The sequence below is a fragment of the Trichechus manatus genome, unplaced genomic scaffold, assembly GCF_000243295.1.
Source record: "Trichechus manatus latirostris isolate Lorelei unplaced genomic scaffold, TriManLat1.0 scaffold00185, whole genome shotgun sequence".
Taxonomy (NCBI): Eukaryota; Metazoa; Chordata; class Mammalia; order Sirenia; family Trichechidae; genus Trichechus; species Trichechus manatus.
Window position 1 is genome coordinate 1,336,446 of NW_004444121.1, and position 18,236 is coordinate 1,354,681.

General features: G+C 43.5%; 1 protein-coding gene across 1 annotated transcript in view; it reads right to left on the reverse strand.

Annotated features, from left to right (window-relative positions):
• The window catches only part of TRAPPC9 (trafficking protein particle complex subunit 9), a 618,989-nt gene that overhangs the window by 558,159 nt on the left and 42,594 nt on the right, over window positions 1-18,236 (reverse strand). Inside the window, exons 6-7 of the mRNA XM_004387359.3 lie at window positions 13,024-13,145; window positions 6,104-6,229 (exon numbers count right to left, since the gene is read on the reverse strand). Of these exons, the coding sequence (XP_004387416.1) occupies window positions 6,104-6,229; window positions 13,024-13,145 (248 nt within the window). The remainder of the gene's footprint in view (window positions 1-6,103; window positions 6,230-13,023; window positions 13,146-18,236) is intronic.

The window sequence follows — 18,236 nt, forward strand, 5'->3', positions numbered from 1 at the left end:
AACTTACAGCTCTAGGAAGAAGCCAGTTTTACCATTCCCATTCTGCAGATGTGGAATAGGCTACGGGAGGTTACATAACTAGCCTGAGGTCACACGGTGAGGAAACGGTGCTTTAAACCTAAATCTAGGATTCCGAAGTCTGTGCTCCTCCTACCTCACTTCCACCTCACTGTGTGCCTGGGAAATCTTCAGGTTCGAGACACAGATCATTGTTGCTGGTGGTGCTAGCTGCTGCTGAACTGACCCCGGCTCACGGCAACCCCCTGCACAACAGAACAAATGGTGCCTGGTCCTGCACCGGCCCTGTGATCAGTTGCGGATCGAAACGTTGTGGTCCACAGGGGTTTGGTTTGGTTTTGTTGACATTTCTTTTCTTTTTTAGCACATGGTTTTGAAGCACATTTTTCCCCAGACTATTCTTTTTTATTATTATTTTATTTTTGTTGTTGCTGTTGACAATATACACAGCAAAACATACAGCAATTCAACAATTCCTACATATACAATTCAATGACACTGATTGCATTCTTCAAATTGTGCAACCATTCTCACCCTCCTTTTCTGAGTTGTTCCTCTCTATTAACATAAATTCCTTAAACTTCCTATAGTAACTATTGTCAATTGGATCCCATATAGATAGCTCTTAAAAGAGCACAATGCTCAAGACAGACATTCTTTACTAGTTAAGCTAAACTACTGTTTGGTTTTAAGGAGTCTTCGGGGATATTTTCAGTTTAAGGTTTAAAGATTATCTCAGGGCAACAGTATCAGGGATTCATCCAGCCTCCATGGCTCCAGAAAGTCTGGATTCCATGAGAACTTGAAATTCTGTTCTGCATTTTCCCCCTTTTGATCAGAATTCTTCTATAGAATCTTTGGTCAAAACATTCAGTAATGGTAGCCAGGCACTCTCCTGGTCCAATAAGGTTTTCCCTGATTTTCAGAAGAACATCACCAGGCCTTTCTTCCTAGTTCATCTTAGTCTGGAAGCTCCTGAAACCTGTTTACACCATAGCCACATGCAAGCTTCCACTGACAGATGGGTGGTGGATGTGCTTGAGGTGCACTGGCTAGGAATCAACCTGGCTCTTCCCACATGGAAGGTGCGAATTCTACCACTGAACCACCGCTGCCCCCACACAAATTTATACAGACAGCCGATTATTAAAGAAAATGTTTGCTGCCATTTGTTAGTGCTAGAAAATAATCATAAACTACCCTTCCAAACAACTAGAGAAGACAGGTCAATACATGTTCCCACACACAAAGAAGAGGAATTCTGCCTTGAATTCTTCTGTAAAGCAAGGAAACAATTTCCAATACCACTAAATCCAAATGTATTATTTATCAGTTTTTATGTGTGCCCAGGGTTTCTTGAAGCAGAAGATACCTGCAATAATCACGTCTCGGTTCCTTACAAAATTTTCATATTAGCAAAATCACGCCCAGGAATAGATACAACTCATAAAACTCATAGATTCTGCAACGAAACATACTAGCTCAGGAACCAAAAGCTTGTTCTATTTCAGAAAAACTAGACCCCTCTTTTTGTTGTAATTATAAAATCCCACCAGAATTCATTACTTTCCTGTCTGCTCATCTGGCAAACAAGGAGCCCTGGTGGCACAATGGTTAAGCGCTCGGCTGCCAACCGAAAGGTTTGTGGTTCGAACTCACCCAGCAGCTCCGTGGGCGAAAGCTGTGGCAGTCTGCTTCTGTAAAGATGACAGCCTAGGAAACCCTATGGGGCAGTTCTACTCTGTCACATGGGGTAGCTATGGGTTGGAATTGACTCAAGAGCACACAGTCACAACATGTGGCAAGCCACCACGGAGGGGAGTCCAATAAAGCCAAGGATGGTGCTGGGGAAAACACAAAAGGGCATATCACAAAATACCCCTGTGCCGGCCCTGCAGCAGGGGAGCAGCCTGGTTTACCCCGAACAGCTTGTCACCGCTGACCTCTAGTGTCCACGGGACAACCCAGCCCATAGCAGCAAAAGGAAGGACCCTAAGAAACAGCAGCAAATCCCCACCCGTTCGAACTGAAAACAGTTTATTTTATAAAACAAGTGTTTAGATGCCCACCTGTGAAAACAGCTTCACAGCAAGCTCATGTTTTCAACGTTAATTTGCAAAGACAATTCCAGTGGTTGAGGACAAGCCAGCTGTAAGAGGCGCACCTCTGTGGGATCCCTGCTGAGCCAGGGATCCCTGCCCAGCTCCACCTGCACCGCCCCAGTCAAGCAGGCTGAGGTTCTACAGCTCGAGGCCTTTTAAGTGTCCGCTTTACAAGCATAATCCGTCCTCCACTCTTCACTGAAGATGTCCTTCCAAACCCTCCAATCTGAGTATAGTAACAGCTGCCCAATGCAGAGAAACTTCCACAGGGCAGGACTATGACAGTACTGGACAGAGTATCTAATGTAAAGGAACCCTTCTAATCACTTTATGAGCTTGGTATTCTTTTTACAGATGAAAACATTAAGAGTTAGCAAGACCAGGTAACTTTGCTCATGGTTGCACAGCTGGTGAGTGGCAGAGGTGGGATTTGAACCCAAATCCCTCACATCCCAAGGTTCTCCTTCCATTATGGAGCTCCGCCTCTCAAGCCCAGTGAGAGAGCCCAGCGTGAGTTCCTACACGGATTCTCTTCCCACCTGACGAGGCCCAGACTTCTTTACTCTCATGCACAGCCTGCACGGTCCTTCCTGATCGGACCCAAGCCCGCCTCCTAAACACCTCTCCCCCCACTAGCCCTCACACACAAAACCTCTCGGGCCATCAAATGATGCATTGCTGTTGTTAGCTGCCATCAAGCCAATTCCCGCTCACGACCACCCCTTGTGCGCAGAGCGGAACTTTCCATGGCTGAGCCTTTCAGAAGCAGATCACCAGGCCTGTCTTCCGAGGCACCACTGGGTGGGTTCAAACTACCAACCTTTTGACTAGTCCAGTGCTTAACCATATACCCCACCCTGGGACTTCTATTGAATTACCCCTGGCCCCCCAAATCCTCTGTGGTGGGGCCCACCAGGCACTGGTATGGAGTCCCCGCTGCTCAGGAGCTCCTTGCCCCTTGTGGTGGATCATCTTAACTCTCCTCGGGCAGCACCTCCTCTTGGAAGCTTGGCCTCACCCTTCCGTCAAAAAAAAGCTACCATTCCGATGTTAATTCCCGCTTGCCCAGCATCACTGAGGATCCGTTTCCACTGAGGATCCGTTTCTGCACCTCCTCTCCTTTCCCAGGGGGCTGACGCTCCCATTCTGGGGTGCCAGGTCCTTGCCTTTCCTGCCCCTTCATTGGGAAAGCACACCAAGGGAGCCTGGCCTTGTCTTAACCCTTTTTCATGACACACTGCGCTGCGATCCGATGCTTTGCGTCCTTGTGTACTGTTTCCTGCACGCTAAATGACAGCCTAAAATGTTGTGAGGTTTTCTCGTTTGTTTTCACTCGGTTTGTCTCTCCCTTCGGCGTTGGGCCGCCCCTTCTCACTTACCCTCACAGCCCTAAGCCCGATGTTCCCCTAGGAAATTAGCGCCCTGGGCCTCGGGGACAGTAAACACACATTTCAAATCAGGGGCCTGGGGTCAAAGAGGCTAAATGACTTGCCCAAGGGGGTAAATCGACCCCCAGCCTGTATCCTGAGTCCCTGTGCTTAACTGCTGTGCTAAAATGGTTCCTTTTTTATAGATCATGGCTACAAACATATAAAGCATCAAAATACAGATCGGAAGGACACACACACATCAACTCTGAGACGGTGGTGAACTCTGAAGGCTTATTTTACTTCTATTTTAAAATTTGAGAATATCTGTGGCTACTATGGCAAAACGTTAACATGTTAAATCCAGATGGTAGAGGCATGCGTGTCTTATTATTAGTCGCACTTTTTACATATTTGAAATGTGAAATAATTTTAAAGCCTCTCCCCGCTCCCCCACCCACTGCCCTGTCTCTTGCTGAAGCCCCCCAGCCCCGCGTATCTAATGTCTTTTCATTATGTCCAAATCTGAAGTAACAATCTTCCCCACCAAAGCCTGCCCCTCAGACTTGCCATCCCCAGAGCACAGCAGGGCCATCCTACCCACCTGACCGGCCAGAAACCTGGGCAGCTCCTTCTGACCCTCACGCCCAGTCAAGCACTAATTCTTTTCACTTCACCCCCATTGTGGGTTGAACTGGGTCCCCTAAAAAGACATGCTAAACTCCTAACCCCTGGAACCTGTGAATGCGACCTTGTTTGGAGCTAGGATTTTTGCAGATGTGATTAGTTAAGATAATTAGCTAAGGAATTACCCATTGCTGTGGAGTCGATTCTGACTCATAGGATACTTAAGGAGGCCTGGTGGCATGGTGGTTAAGCGCTTGGCTGCTAACTGAAAGGTCGCCGGTTCAAACCCACCAGCCACCCCACAGGAGAGAGATGTGGCAGGCAGTCTGTGTTCGTAAAGATTACAGCCTTGGAGACCCTATGGGGCAGCTACTTTGCCATATAGGTTCACTGAGTTGGAATCAACTCAAAGGCAATGGGTTAGCTTCCTCTCGTCAATCTCTTCACGGCTGGTGTCCGGACGAGAAAGGCAAAGAGACACGAAGGTAGAACTCCCCGTGACAACAGAGGCAGACTGGAGCTATGCTGCCACAGCCCAGGAAGGCCTGGGGCGACCAGAGGGAGACCAGGAAGGACCGTCCGCCCCCCGAGTCTTCGGAGAGAGCTGGCCCTGCCGACACTGAACTCAGACTTCTGGCCCCAGAGCTGTGGGGACCCATTTCTGTTGTTTGAGGCCCTGTCTGTGGAGCACTGTCACAGGAGCTCTGGGGCACTAAGACACCACCGAACGTGTTCCCACTGACAGTGCCACCCCTAGGGGGCCGCCATCAGGGTCTCTGGCCTGGACTCCTCACCAGCCTGCTAACGGGGCCTCCCTACCCTCCTCTCACCCGACCCAGGACAAGTCTGATCACATCAGTGCCGGGCCTGTAAGACTTTCCTTTTCAAACCCACTGTTCTTAGAACAAACCCCAAAATGCTTCACCTGGCCACGAAGGCCCCCCGCTCGACTGGTGCCTCTCCCCGCCTCTGGCTGTCTCTCTGTGACTCTCTGTCTCTCTCTGTGTGCGAATCTCTGTCTCTCTCTCTCTCTCTGTGGCTGCCTCTCTCTCTCTCTCTCAAATTTATAGTCCAAGTTAGATTAGATACATTTCTAAAACCTTTCTGGACTATAAATTTTGGAAGTTTGTATCGTCAACCCACAACTAAAATGTTTTAATGATTCTGGAATTTTTTGTTAGTTTGTTTTATTTTACCTTTGTTTGTTTATACCGTTGTTGAGAATATACACAGCAGAACTTACACCAATTCAACAGTTTCTACGTGTACAAGTCAGTGACATTGATTACATACATTCTTCAAGTTGTGCGACCGTTCTCACCCTCCTTTTCCGAGTTGTTCCTCCCCCATCAACATAGACTCTCTGCTCTCTAAGCTTCTTATCTAACCTTTCAAGTTGCTGTTGTCAATTTGATCCCACATAGATGGTTTTTAAAAGAGCATAATGCTCAAGGTAGACATTCTTCCCTAGTTAAGCTAACCTGTTGTTTGGTTTAAAGAAGACTTTAGGGCATATTTTTGGTTTAAGGTTCTGTTTTTATTTGAAAACATATCCAGATTCAGATTCAAGTAATATTTGCCGAGTGCCTACTGTGTAAAAGAATCTATACAAAGTATTTTCACAAACATTGCATTTTAGAAAGCTAACAACCCAGCAGGCTGGTAGACATGCTCATATTACAAATGGCAATCACTTTACAAATCACAGAATTAAGGCAGAGAGGGATGACGCTTGTTCAAGGCCGTAGAGCTATTTTCCAATCAGCAAAATCTGAAAGGATAGTAAATTCTGAATTCTGAAAGTAAGCCACCACAAAATAAAGACGTGAAATATACAAATCACCATATTAACTAGGGTGTCAAATTACCCTAGCACAGCAAAACAAGCCGGATTAGTGGAGAGAAAATACCACGAGAATTGTACTAAAACTCTTTCACTCGTAACAGAACTGTATTAACTCCTTCACTCGCAGCCAGCCACGCACTCACCTGTCGAAGGTTAATGTAAACGGCGTTCTGAAGAAATTCCGACGCTTCCATGCTCCGCTTCTGAATGGCGAGAACACGCACCGCCTTGACACAAGCTTCTAACTCAACCACGCCAGCGTTCTTATACTGCAGGGTATAAAGGAGGTACCTCCGTCAAAAAGGAAGAGTAAGGACGGTTCCGTCATAGCCAGGGCAGATTATCTAATAAGCAAGGTAAGCACGGTGCTTACCTTGCTTACCAGATGATCTGTAGTGAACAATTTCACATCTTTTCACCACGTCAAAGATTCTTCTTCTAGGTACAGCTGGTATCTGTCTCTCTCCCAACCCCACGGCACCTTCCCACAGAATCAAAGCCTCTTTTCAAATTTACAATCCCTGACAGGGCAGATGACCAGTAACCAAGGTAAGCACAGGCTGACTTGTGCTTACTTACTAATCTGCAGCGGACAGTTTCACTACAGATGAACCGGTAAGCAAGGTAAGCACCATGCTTGCCTTGCCGACTGGATAATCCACCCGTGGTCAGAGCATCTTCAAAGCTGCTGGGACTCAAAGACTGCAGTAGCACCTCCCCAAAGGCAAGGTTCCTGACCACACCCCACCCAGGGCAGAGAGCTTGTGGGAGACAGCTTGCCCCTTGGGGAGGGAAGGAGGTCGGAGGGATGGAGTGAGCCTGCCAATGCCCATGTAAATGTTAGCGTCCATTAAAATAAAACAATCACAACAACTTGATAGGTTACGCAATTTCACAATGATTATCAATGGACACTTTGTTATCCGTTTCTGCTTATCATTCCAGGTCTCCAGAGTACCTGCAGACTCGCTCAGCAAGCAGTTTTAGTGCGGCGGTAAACTCACTTCCCTTCCGTGCGGGAATCTGGCCCCTGTGCTGGTCCTCTGCTTCAACGCCCAATGTCTTTCTGATTTTCCCTCCCAGAGTTGACTGTTTTCTGCTTCTCAGACCCCACGATGGTTCCCGGGGTGAAGGACAAGGTCGTGTGGAACAGGAAAGACTCTGTGGACCTTCATTTACCTGGGTCAGTATTTCTCGAGCCCTGCCCCCAAGTCTCAAGGTTCTGCCCAACGGGACCTCACACAAGAGCGCTGCCCTGGCCACCCTGGAATGCCGTGGGCCGACCCAGAGCAGATGGAGGGGCAGGCTCTACTGCAGGGCCCCCTCGCCCCTCCCCTCGCCCAAGGCTTCACTGCAAAATCCTCCAGGCTAGCTGTTCTTTTATTTTTCTTCTCTACTCCAGGCACTTTTTATTTTTCCCCTAATTATCCCAAACTAGCGTGATTTTCGATTGATACAGCTGAACAAAATTCTCACAGTTGGAGAAAGGGTTTATAGAGGCAAACCCGCGAGGCTGCCAGGGGTAACACACTAACAGCCCCTCACGGAGGCACAGCACAGGTGGTGAACAACTGTGTGCTCAGAGCACCACAGGCCCCACATGGCACCACCTCCCCGTCAACGCCGGCGCCTAGTCACCAATTACCGAGAAGCGGAGTGCAACTGGTGACCTGTCTTACTGAAATCATTCATAAGATGGAAAAAGAAATTGTCCGATTATTGTGCCAGAAAGGGCAGGTTTACCTTCTTACCTCTTTTCTGCTCATGTAACATGCGCACAAATTGTGTTCTATTAACACAATGTATCGAAGACCATCATAAAAACATTATATGTACTTACCTAAACACCAACAGAAAAATCAAGATCTATCCGTTTTTACATACCATTTAACAACACAATAATAAAAACTGGTGTAATGAATTGGTTCTGTTGAAATAAAATGACTTCCTTCTAAACTCTTAAACCAGCTTCTATCAAAGTGGGAATAAAAGTCAGATCAGTGTTTTTCGCATATTTTGGTTAAATTTATATATTTTTTAATTATATTATGAAATGATTTGAAGTGCAGTCATGAGAAATTATTCGTATATTAGTAGAAAGACATGTACCCGATCAGCAGGGAGGAGGCAGCGTGGCACTTACTGAAAACCCACTGTGCACCCGCTTCTACAAACACTAAAAAAAGCCGTGGCCGTCGAGTCAATTCCAACTCATAGCGACCCTATAGGACAGAGGAGAACCGCCCCATAGGGTTTCCAAGGAGTGGCTGGTGGATTTGAACTGCCAACCTTCTGGTGAGCAGCCTCAGCCCTTAACCACTGCCTCTGGCGAAGCTCTGTGACGGCTGGCACCGTGCCTGGTTTCCACTGCCGGTCTCTGTCAACCACCTACCAAGGTCCCAGCATATTTTAGGAAGACTAAATAAAGGAATTGTCTCCTTCAATTCTTAAAAAAAAAGAAACTAACATAAGTATTATTCTTATTTACAGATAAAGAAATCGAGACCCAAAAAAGTAGTTTCTTGCCCAAGGTCACAAAGCTAGTAATTGGTGAAGGTGGGTTTGCGCTCCAGTCTACCTGAATCCATGCCTCTCCATTGGGGAAGAGAGGCAGCTCCAGCACCACAGACTGTGACCCTAACTGTGTTCAGACCACCCACACACCTAATCTAGCCTTAGCTATGCGCATGGGACTCGGAGCAAACTACGACAACAAGGATTTTATGTCTGGTGGTTTCTTGGGTCTTATTCACAAAGTGTCCATGGAGGCGCTCCAGGAAACAACGTGTTGGGTCGAGTAGGTACATCAGTAACTCTTGCTGACAGAAACTCAACCTATCCGGAGACAGTAACCTTCGCTGGGAGGCCACCGAGGCCATAAACTAAAGCAGCTGGACACTCAGAACTCTGCCAGGACACTGGGCTCGAGCAAGGAGGAGCCTCTGCGCTCCGCCCCAGCCCAGCCATCTCATTATCGGTGTGGGCGCTGTGCAGCTAGCTCAGGACTAGCAAGAAGATCTAAGACCTAAGCTCTAGTCCAAACGATGCCACCGTGTGACTTTGACCCAGTCACTGAGCCTCTCTGCCCTCCAAGATGTGATGGCGCCAGTATCTCAGAAGAATGACTGTTTCTCCATTTCACCTCTTCTAATGGAAGAGAGGAGCCCTGGTGGTGCAGTGGTTAAGAACCTGGCTCCTAAGCAAAAGGTCAGTAGTCTGAATCCACCAGCCGCTCCTTGGAAACCCTACGGGGCAGTTCTACACTGTCCTGTGGGGTCACCATGAGTCAAAATCGACTCAAAAGCAACGAGTCTGGTTTTGGGTTTTTTTAATGGAAGAAAACTTCCTTGGCCAAAAATCAGAAATCCTGTAAAATATCACTCACGAAGCCATGCAAGCAACCGCTTAGAAGACTTCGTTATCATTCCTGAATGAAAACCAAAAGGTGGCGTTTCTCACTCACAAAGTAGGAGGCAGCCCGATACATGGATGTGTATGTATCTGTGTATACAAATCAACACTATCAAACCTAGGCAGTGTACAAATGAGTTTTACACCACTATCATTTCACAGTGATGGACCAAGCTTCAAAAGAATTGTAATCGACTGTCTGGTGGCCTGGGAAACATTCTCAGGCTCTGCTGGTAGCGGAGGAAGGAGAAGAAAGTGTGGGAGAGAAGGGGTAAAGAAGCGAAGGAAGAAAAGTACGGCTAGAGAAAGGCAAACATAAAAAATAACCAGGAACAAACTTAAAAGTAATGTTCACGTTTGCTAAGAAGAAAACAACACCCCCGTATTTCAGAACTTAAAATAAGACATAGAAATGTAGAGACAGTAACATGTCCCACAGTGGGAAGCAATATTGTAAGATATAAATTCTCACAAAAAGAATTTAAAACTCACTGCAAGCCCCCAACAAAATTCCAGTGTGGTTTTTTTTTTTTTTTTAATCTGAAGAAATTATTTTAGAATTCTTAGGAACAATAAATTCATCAGATTAGCCAGAAATTTTGGGATGGGAGGAAACAGTAATAAAGACGACACACTGCCAGGTATTAAATAAGCTACACGACACGAAACGCCATGGTACTGGGGGAGAGAGGATGGGTCAGGGAGAGGGATAAAAACTCACCGTATGCAAATATTTAGTGTGAGTGGGATTTCAAATCAGGGAGAAAAAGTATAAATTCAATAAATTGTGGTGGGCAATTAGACAATCCTCTGGAAAAAATAAAGTATATTCCTATGTCATAATGTATACAAAGTAAATTATAGACTATGATTTAAACATTTTAAAATATAACAATAGAAAATGCATAATACTTTGCATATATTAACTCAGCTGCTCTTCCCTACAACCTTATGAGATAGGTCTATTATCAACCCCATGTTAGAGATTAAAAACTGAAGAACAGAGAGATTCTGACATGTCCAAATTATTCTATTGTTAAGAAGGTCTTTTCTAAGCATAATACCAAAAGTAAAACCCATCATAAAAATATTTACTACATTAAAAATATGTATTTAATAACAACTAAAAAGAAAAACTACATAAACAAAATTAAAAGGCAAACAACATTAAGAAAAAGATCTGGCAATAAATATCTGTGATAGACAAGAAGCTAATATCCATAATATACAAAGAGCTATCACAAAGCAATAAGAAAAGCACCCTACCGAAATATGTACAAAAGACACAAATGAACAATTCATAAAAGAAATGTAAGTGGCTAACAAGTGAAAAACGTTCAATACCTCACTGGTAATCAAATGCACATTAAAACAATAAAAAATTATTTTGCACATCAAATGTTTTGGCAAATATTTTAAAAGGATAGTAGCCAGTGTTCATTTGTGGGAGGGTAGTTGTTCATCTTTTTGGAGGACAATATGGCAAGGTATACGTAAACTCTAAAAAAATACACGTACTCTTTGACTCAAGTCCACTTCTAGGAATTTTTCCCTTAAAAAAAATCAGTCCATGGAGAAACCGGGGTGGAGAAGGGGAGAGGACTGGCACATCACGGGAATTGTAATCATTGTCACAAAACAATTTGTGTATAAATTGTTAAATGAGAAACTACTCTGTTATGTAAACTTTCACCTAAAGCACAGTAAAAAAAAATAATAAATAAAGTCTATTAATAAAAAATTAAAAAATCAGTTCACAAAGATTTATCTATAAGGACATTTCAGCACTGTTTACAGTAGTAGGAAGAAAAATAAAAACTAAATAATATTTAGTAACAGAGGATTGGTTAAATAAATAATTCCCTTTTCATTTCCTATTGGAAAAGGAATCTGGAGACTAATTGGAGGTAACTTATCACATATCCAGCAATTAAATTTCTCGAAGTCTAATCTAAAGGAATACCCTTACAAGAACACAAGAATATATGTACCAGAATATTCAGCGAAGCATTTTTTCAGTGCTTCACACTGAAACAGTGGGAAAAGTGAGAAAACCTAAGCATCCATCAACAAGGGAATAATTAAGTAAATGATGGCAAGGTGTGAGCTCTAAGAGTGGGCACTTGTCTTATACATGATACATACTCCCAGTGTCTTGTCTGCGGTCATCTCTCACAAAATGTGCTGAATGAATAAATGACTACATTATTGAACATTTTGATCAAAGAGTCTATAGAAGAATCCTGATCAAAAGGGAGGAAATACAGAACAGAATTTCAAATTCTCATGAACTCTAGACTTTGTGGAGCCATGGAGGCTGGATGAACCCTTGAAATTATTGCCCTGAGATAATCTTTAAACCTTAAAACAAAAATATCCCCTGAAGTCTTCTTAAAACCAAACAGTAGTTTAGCTTAACTAGTAAAGAATGTCTGCCTTGAGCATTGTGCTCTTTTGAGACCTATTTATATGGAATCAAACTGACAACAGCAACTCGAAAGATTAGATAGGAAATTTAGTTTATGTTAATGAGGAAGAAACAAATGGGAAATGGAGGGTGAGAATGGTTGCACACCTCCAAGAATGTAATCAATATCACAGAATTGTCCTTATAGAAACTGTTGAATTGGTGTATGTTCCGCTGTGTATATTCTCAACAACAAAAATAAACTATAAAAAAGTAAAATAAAACCATAATTTTCCCTCCCCAAAATAGATAAGTAAATAATGACAACATCCACGCTCTGGAAGACCATTGCACACTACCTGAGAGAAGAACGCAAGTCTGGGCTGGGAGGACGGCTGTGACATATTGCTGAGTGACTAAAGCAAGCTGCAGAATAACATATGGAGAAGGACGCCATTTTTGTAAATAAAATACTTACATGTATATATATACATTTTGTCCGTATAGACAAAGGTCACGAAAGATGTATTATCAAGTTGTTGCCAGTCATTACTCTCCGTTTGAAACCAGAGCGGAGGGTAGGGCCTTTCACTATTTACTCCATACCTCTCTCCCCTCTCCTGTGCTGCCTGGGATCTCTCCTCCCCAAGCCCTACCCTCAGTAGTTCAGAAAGTACATTTGTAAATTTTTTAAGTTTTAAGTCCAAAATAAGAACAATAGTACATCCATAAATGCAATGTCCTATGGGTCATTAAAAATCACGTCAGGGAAGATGTAACAGCACAGAAACACACACCTAGTGTGCCGTGGGGGGCGCAGGCCACCGCCCAGCAAACAAGCGCAGTATGTGCACCATTTTGTATGGTAAAGGTGATGTGCCTTGATCAAAAGACCAGGATAAGAGATACGGAAGTGTTAACAATGCGTAGGGTGTAGCGGCAGTCAACATCCTAGGCAGTGAGGCTGTGATACCCTTCCTTTTTTTTCTTTTTTCCCCAAATTTATTAAGTTAACTATGCATTATTTTGAATCAGAAAGAAACATTTTTAGGCATATAGTATTATGCAGACATTAGGGAGTAATACACACATACAAACAGGGACAAGTGATTAAGACGCGCCATACCATTACACAAAGTAAAACAGGAGCTTCTGATTAAAACTGCGCAATAACATCAAAAATTTACAAAGCAATGGGAAAAAATAAAATAAAAATAAAAAAAAATTACAAAGCAGTCAAATCACCTTGCTGTAATAGGAAATGGCCTCTTTATATTTGTCAATTATGTCTTCAGGGCTCAGACAGTTCTTGGCACGTCCAATCTCGGCGCTGGTGTCAGGATTTATGCCATTGGTGGTGAGGGCACCTGCAAGTCAAGAGGAAGGAAAGAGACACACTTTTGTTTTTTTGGTCTTGGTTTCTTTGTTATTTTAAAAAAGAGAGGTACAAACAGAGATAAAACTTATGTCCTACTGAAATCTTGGTAGACGGTCAGCGAAAGAGAGGAAGACCCTCAACAAGATGGACTGACACAGTGGCTGCAATGATGGGCTCAAGCATGACAATGATTGCGAGGATGGCACAGGACCGGGTGGTGTTTCATTCTATCGTACGCAGGGTCGCTATGAGTCGCAACCAACTCAATGGCACCTAACAGCAACACTGAAATCTAAACAATGAAACATTTTTAAAAGTCTTCATGGCTTATACACTCCCTATTAATAGTTTTTACCATCAAAGCATTGTATTAAATATTAATTGACTCAGAATAAGCTTTCCTCCCTGATGAAATTTTCTGATTAAGAACATGAAACACATTCTGTGACATACTTTATTAACTAGCTGAGTTGTCTTGAAGACCCTGGCAGAGTCGGCATGCGTTCTCCTGTGGTTTTAAGCTCCTAATGCTAGCGAAGGACCCCGCTGGGTCCTCAAAGGAGATGAGATGTACGAAAGCACTAAGAAAACGTAACTTGTAATTACTAGGACTCTCACCGTGACTGTCGTTTTCCGATTCTGGCCAACCACTGTCAATAAGCAGAACACCTAATTCCCTAACCATCAAAGTCAGATGGGAAAGAGTTTTGGAGAAATTTCCATTTAAAGAATGTAAACATAGCCCCCGAGAGTATGGCTCCCAGACACCCTTTTAACTCAGTACTGAAGTCACTCCTGAGGTTCACCCTTCAGCCAAAGATTAGACAGGCCCATAAGACAAAACGAGACTAAATGGGCACACCAGCCCAGGGGCAAGAACAAGAAGGCAGGAGGGGACAGGAAAGCTGGTGATGGGGAAACTAAGGTCAAGAAGGGGAAAGTGTTGACATGTCGTGGGGCTGGCAACCAATGTCACAAAATAATATGAGTATCACCAAAAAAAAAAGGTCCTCCATGGTCGAGAAGGGAGAGTGTTGACATGTCATGGGGTTGGCAACCAATGTCATAAAACAATATGTGTACTGACTGTTTAATGAGAAACTATTTGTTCTGTAAACCTTCATCTAAAGTGCAATAAAAATTAAAAAATAATAATATGTGTATTGTTTAATGAGAAACTAGTTTGCTCTGTAAACCTTCATCTAAAGTACAACAAAAAATAAAAGAATGTAAACAACTACACATAGAACGCTGACGGGGAAAAGAAAAAGAAGAAATTATCTGATTTCATAAAACACTCAAAGAAGTATTCTCCTCCACTGCAGAGGTGGGAAAAGCTGGGCTTCTCCTACGCCACTGGTTTGTTTATCTTCCGGACAGAAAGCCTCTCCCACCAACCCGCACCAGCAGGTCTGCCGGGAGCACAGGATGGAGGGCGGGCCTCATATCAACTGCAGTCCCCTTGTGAGCCTACTCCTTCCCCTAGTTTTCTAACGTTGGTCCACTGTCCTCAAGTGCTTACTTTTTATGCTGTGATTCTGTAAGCTGCCTCAATGTTCTTGGAAGAAGACAGAAAAAGAATGAATGAATGTGTTGTTATTAGGCGCCGCCGAGTCAATTCTAACACATATGGACGCCATGGGACAGAGTAGAGCTGTAATCTTCACAGAAGCAGATTGCCAGGTCTTTCTCCCATAGAGCCACTGGGTGGGTTTGAACTCCCGACCTTTTGGTTAGCAGCCGTACACTTATGGATAGATGGATGGGTGACAGGTAGGTAAATGAACAAAGAGACTCTAAGAAAAGGGGAACAAAGAAAATTTCACATGCAAAATCCTCTGCTAGTGGGGGAAGAAAGAACTATAGCAGACAACTGTGAAGAGGCAGGTGGTTTAGAATTTTGTTTCTGTCCCACTTTGCAAAAATCACAGCAAGTGACAAGAGGGTAGAACTATAAATGATAATAGAAAAGGGCATGCTTGAGAAAAAGACCTAAAATATGTACTTTCTTAAGGATAAACCTAAATCAGCAAGACCCAATGGCTCAACTCCCTGGATACTTAGAGGGCTGAGAATTCCATTCCCCAGCCACAGGGCATCATTCTAGAGCACTGAGAGTTTACACAGGGTGGCTGGACACCATAACAGCAACAGCGACATTATTTTGCACTTGAAGGGAATTGACTTGCTAAGGGCTTCCATGCGTGTTCTCATTCATTGCCCACAGCAACCCTGTGAGGCGGGTACTCGTGGGACCCCCATTTCTGCAGGTGAAGAGACAAGTATTACTGCTAGCTCTTGAGACTGCAGGAGAGCGAGGCAAAACAAAGGGCTCAAACGTAGCAACGATTGTGCAGATGGCAGAGGCCGGGCGACATTTTGTTCAGTAACGCGTGGGTCACTGTGAGTTGAAGCCAACTCCAGGGCACCTAACGACAGGTTACTCCAGAGCAGGATTCGATCTGGGGCCTGTGTGCTGCACCACTGCCCTGTCGGGGTCCGTGTTTCCAATGTTTCAGGCATAAGTTACCTCCTAATAAACGATGGGCAGTTGTGATTTGTCTCATTAGCTCTAACGAGCCATCTTTATATTGTTGAATTTTACTTTTCCCCCCCCTTGAAGAAATGAAGGGAAGGATAATTGGGGTCAGAATGACTAGCGGGCAGTGGGTTTGATCTTTCTTGACACCTATAAAGTTTTGACAGCACCTGTGTAATGCTGGTGTGAACTAGTGAAGCCAGCAGTCATTGAGACCCATGCCTTTGGTCTACAGGCAGGAAAATCAACACCACAGCAAAGCTAAAACCTAGCTGGGGGAAAGAAAAAGAAAGGGCATGGTTAAGAAGAAGCACGAAAAAAAGACTAAAAAAAAATCACAAAGGTTCTCAAGTATCAGTCCAATAATTGCTTAGTCATTCATTCAGGAAGCAGTTACTAAGTTCCTATTATGTGCAAGGTTCTATACAAGGAATCCATAAAGGAGGGGGAAAAAGACTAAAAACTGACATGAGCAGACAATTCGTTTACATATATTCGTGTGTGTGTGTGTATCCCTTAAACATTTGAAAATATGTTCAACTTCACCAGTAATGAGATACCATACCCAAAAGACTTGAAAGCAGAGACTCAAACAGAGACTTCTACACCAATGTTCATTACAGCACCATTCACAAGAGCCAAAAAGTGGAAACAACCCAAATGCCCATCAACAGATGAACAGATAAACAAAATGTGGCACGTACATACGATGGGATACTGCTCAGCCAGTAGAAGTGCAGTCTTGATACATGCTGCAATGTGGATGCAGCTTAAAGACATTATGCTGAGTGAAGTAAGTCAGTCACAAACGGACAAATATCGTATGACTTCACTTACATAAAAAGACAAGAAAAGGCAAATGTATAGAGACCAAAGTTTATTAGTGGTTACCAGGGGCGGGAGGAAGGGGGAGAAAGAGGGTTAATGGTGATGGAAACATCACATTAATTAATGGTAGGGTTGTATAGCCGATTACTGCAATTGCTGTCAATAAGTTGTACACCTGTAAAAAAGTTGAATTGGCACAAGTTGTGTGATAGATATACTTACAACAACAACAACAAAAAAAAAAGAGTAGCTGCTGAGGCTGCTTATGTACAACTAAACACCTCATGGAATTTGGTTCCTTGGTTGGGAGGTTGAGGCTCATGGTCTCATGGGACATCCTAGTCAATTGGCCTAATAATGTGTTTAGTGCTTCTGTTCTACCTCCTGGTTCACTGTGTAGTGCCTGGGGTCTTAAAAGCTTGCAAGTGGCCATCCAAGGCACAACAATTGGTTTTTATTCGCCTGGAGCAACCGAGGAAGGAGAGTCGAGAACTGGAGGAGAGTATAGAATATGTGGAGCCCTGGTGGTGCAGTGGTTAACAGCTATGGCTGCTACCTGAAAAAGTCAGTGGTTCGAATCCACCAGCCACTCCTTGGAAACCCCTGTGTGGCAGTTCTACTCTGTCCTACAGGGTCCCTATGAGTTGGAATTGACTTGACTGCAATGGGTTTGGTTTTTTTGGTATAGAACGTGTGGCTAATTGCCTCCATGAACAACAGCTCCTTTGCCATGAGACCAGAAGAACTCGATGGTGCTCAGTGACCATTACTGAACATTTTGATAAAAGATTCTATAGAAGAATCCTGATCAAAAGGGGGAAAATGCAGCACAGAATTTCAAATTATCATGGACTCCAGACTTTCTGGAGCCATAGAGGCTACGTGAACCCCTGAAACTACTGCCTTAAGAAAATCTTTAAACCTTAAACCAAAAATAGTCCCTGAAGTTCTTAAAACCAAAAAATAGTTTACCTTAACTAGTAAAGAATGTCTGCCTTGAGCACTGTGCTCTTTCAAGATCTGTCTATATGGGATCAAACTGACAAGAGCAACTCAAAAGATTAGATAGGAAGCTTAGGGGGCAGTGAGTTTATGTTAATGGAAGAGGAACAACTCGGAAAAGGAGAGTGAGAATGGCTGCACAACTTGAAGAATGTGATCAATGTCACTGACTTGTCCATACAGAAAGGGTCAAATCAGTGTATGTTTTGCTGTGTATATTCTCAACAAAAATAACAAAATAAAAATTAAAAAAAAAAAAGACAGATACTGTTTCTCACATATCTAGCTGGCAAAAATGTTCAAAAGCTGACAACATGCTCTGTTGGTGAACCTGTGAAGGACAGGCACTCTCACACACTGCTGCTGTGAATGCAAAACAGTGCGACTTTCCATCAAATGGGGAAAAGACAGTCATTTTAACAAATGGTGCTGGCAAAACTGGATATCAATCTGCAAAAGAAGGAAACAGGACCCATACCTCACACCGTATACAAAAACTACATCAAAATGGATCAAAGACCTGAATATAAAGCCCAAAACTATAAAACTCATAGAAAAAAATATAGGACCAACACTACAGGCCTTAATACATGGCATTAACAGGATACAAACCATAACCATCAACGCACAAAACCCAATAGATAAGCTAGACAACTGGGATCTTCTAAAAATCAAACACCTATGCTCTTCAAAAGACTTCACCAAAAGAGT